This window comes from Tupaia chinensis, unplaced genomic scaffold (assembly GCF_000334495.1).
Source record: "Tupaia chinensis unplaced genomic scaffold, TupChi_1.0 Scaffold000047_1, whole genome shotgun sequence".
Classification (NCBI taxonomy): domain Eukaryota; kingdom Metazoa; phylum Chordata; class Mammalia; order Scandentia; family Tupaiidae; genus Tupaia; species Tupaia belangeri.
The window spans coordinates 202,598-205,450 of record NW_006159505.1 but is presented as its reverse complement, the minus strand read 5'-3'; the positions used below and the strand labels follow the sequence as shown (position 1 = coordinate 205,450).

Here is a 2,853-nt window from a genome sequence, read left to right as displayed (position 1 = left end):
CTATACTGTATTAAACATTTTCCTATTTACTTATTTTGTGTATATATGCAAATGTGAACATTTGATGGGAAAGGGCATGTATAACTTGTCTTTACATTCCTGGTAACTAGAATAAAGCATTTGAAAAGTTGGCAATTAATAAATACACATGACATACATAAAAAAATAAGAATGGATACAGTGTTTATTATAATAAAACACTCTCCATGTCAGGTGTCGATAGAAAAGCACGAGTGGAACTTGACTTAAGAGTTTTATTTAATTTTTTGGTTTACAAGTCACTATTCAAGGTTCCAAGTCCTCCATCATCAGCTCCAGACCTTTCCCCTCAGAACCCTGAGCATGGCCTCTCTGATGGGCTTGGATTTGACACTATAGATGATAGGGTTGAGCACAGGAGGCACCACCAGGTAGACGTAAGCAACAAGGGAATGTACAATGGGTGGTAAGTGCCTCCCAAAACGGTGGATCATAGACATGGTAATGACTGGGATGAAGAAGACAAACACAGCCAGAATATGGGAGACACAGGTGTTGAGGGCCCGGATGCGCTCCCTGGGAGAAGCCAGGCCCAGGACTGTGTGCAGGATGAGCGTATAGGACAGGACAATGAGCAGGGAGTCTATGCCCCCTGTGGACAATACTACATAGAGCCCATAGAGAATATTTATGGTGATATCTGCACAGGCTCGCCTCATCACGTCAGCATGAAAACAGAAGGAGTGGGACAAGAGGGTCTTGTCTGGGCAGAAGTTCAGTCTCTTCAGCAAGAAGGGTACAGGGAAGAGGGACACAATGGCTCGAGTCACAATGGCCAGCCCAATCCTAATGATGACATTATTTGTGAGGATGGCTGCATAGCGCAATGGGTTGGAAATGGCTACAAAACGATCAAATGACATGGCCAGGAGAACTGAGGACTCCACTACAGAGAAGGAGTGCAGGAAGAACATCTGGACTAGGCAGGCATTGAAGCTAATGAGCCGATGGTCAAACCAGAGAACACCCAAGGTTGTGGGTAGTGTGGATAAGGTGAGGCCCACATCAGTGAGGGCCAGCATGGACAGGAAGTAGTACATGGGCTGGTGCAGGCTGGGGGTCCTCCTGATAGCCAGGAGAATCAGGCAGTTTCCAGTGAGGGCCACAGTGTACATGGAGGAGAAGGGGATGGAGATCCATCCATGAGCGGCCTCATGCCCTGGGATGCCAATGAGTAGGAAGACAGGTGGATGGAAGAAGGAGATGTTGATGTCTGTCTGTGGAGGAGGCATGCTCAGAAGGCAACTGTGGGCTCTAAGGAGACGTGACCTCTTCAATCTGGACAGAGAGAAAGACGCTGACAGGACATGGGTCACTAGGAACTTATTTATTCATGCTGTGTATGTTTTTCATTATCTCTTTCCCATGTTCTCATTGTTTGTTCTGTATTATTAGCTCTTCCAGGAATGCTAACACATGAACTAATATGTTCTTGAAACTCATACAGATTGTAAGGAATGGTATTTGTCCCTAATTATCAGAACTTAAGTCACTGAGATGGATTTAGAAATAGTTGCTTCTAAGTAGAAATTCTATACTGTTTTACTCCACAATACAGTGTACTCCCTAATTGAAATGATATTTTTAAAAATTCTTTAAAATATGGGACCAGCAGATGGTGTGATGGCTACATCACTGGACTCCCATGTTGTTGACTGTAGTTCAAGTCCCAGACCTGGTGGCGTAAACTCATGCTGGGTGCGTGTGCATCTGTGCCCAGGATTCTGAAAGGAGAATGGAGGAGAAAGGATTGTTGCATGACTATCCTCCCTGGGGCATGATTTCTTGCTTTCTGTCTCTGTCTCTCTCTGTCTTTCTGGCAAGCACATGCACCCTATAGCAAAAACACCTCTCAAAAAAAAAAATTCTTTAAAATGTAAAACACACTAAATCTCATCATTATCATCATCATGGTCTTCATCCTGTTTCTTATTCCTCAAGTGGTACTGCATTTTGCAATATACTAGGCTGTTTCACATTAATTGTCTCATTAGAGTATCACACTTACCTGAGAGTCAAAGGAATATATTTGAACTAACTAAAAAGAAGTAAATTTCTTAATCCATCCAAGGAATTGGAATCCACAGCTTCTTCAGGAACAAAGAATTAAAATGGAATCTTTTTGTGTACTAAGTTTGGAGGGATTGAATAAAAAATCCTGAAAATGTCTATCTTTTTTTTTTTTTTTTTTTTTTCTGGAGAGGTTTTTGCTGTAGGGTGCGTACACTCGCCAGAAAGACAGAGAGACAGAAAGTGAGAAATCACTCCCTAGGGGGGATGGCCACACCACAATCCCCTCTCCTCCATTCTCCTCTTGGGATCTTGGACATGCACACACATGTGCCCGGCGTGAGTTTAAGTCCTCGATTCCGAGACTCAAACTGTGGTAAACTACATGGGAGTCCAGTGACATAGCCATTATGCTAGCTACTGGTCCCCAACTTCTGAAAATGTCTTTCCAAAAACAGTTATTTGGGGCCAGAAGACGTTACAGAGTTTAAGGCACTGGATCCTACATAGTTGGCTGCAGGTTCGAGTTTCAGACCTGAAGGCTTGAAAATCATGTTGGGTGCTTATGTGTGCATGCCTATAATTATCCCAAGGAGAAATCAAGGTGATGGAACTGTGATGTTCCATCTCCCTGGAGGGCTATTTCTTTCTCTCCCTCTCTCTCTGTCTTAATCTTTCTTTGCAAGTGCATGTACCCTATGGCAAAAACTAAAAAAAAACCCACAAAGAATATTGATACATAATCATGGTAGCAGAGTTGAATAAAGGAGCAGTAAAACATCATTTAATTTTTTCTGGAGAGGT

The 2,853-nt window shown here is 42.9% G+C and overlaps 1 protein-coding gene across 1 annotated transcript; it reads right to left on the bottom strand.

The window, feature by feature from the left end:
• Window positions 1-308: 308 nt before the first annotated feature.
• On the bottom strand, window positions 309-1,271 carry LOC102473324 (olfactory receptor 51I2). The gene has a single exon (XM_006141114.1). It carries the CDS (start codon window positions 1,269-1,271, stop codon window positions 309-311), a length of 963 nt encoding a protein of 320 aa, XP_006141176.1.
• Window positions 1,272-2,853: the final 1,582 nt, after the last annotated feature.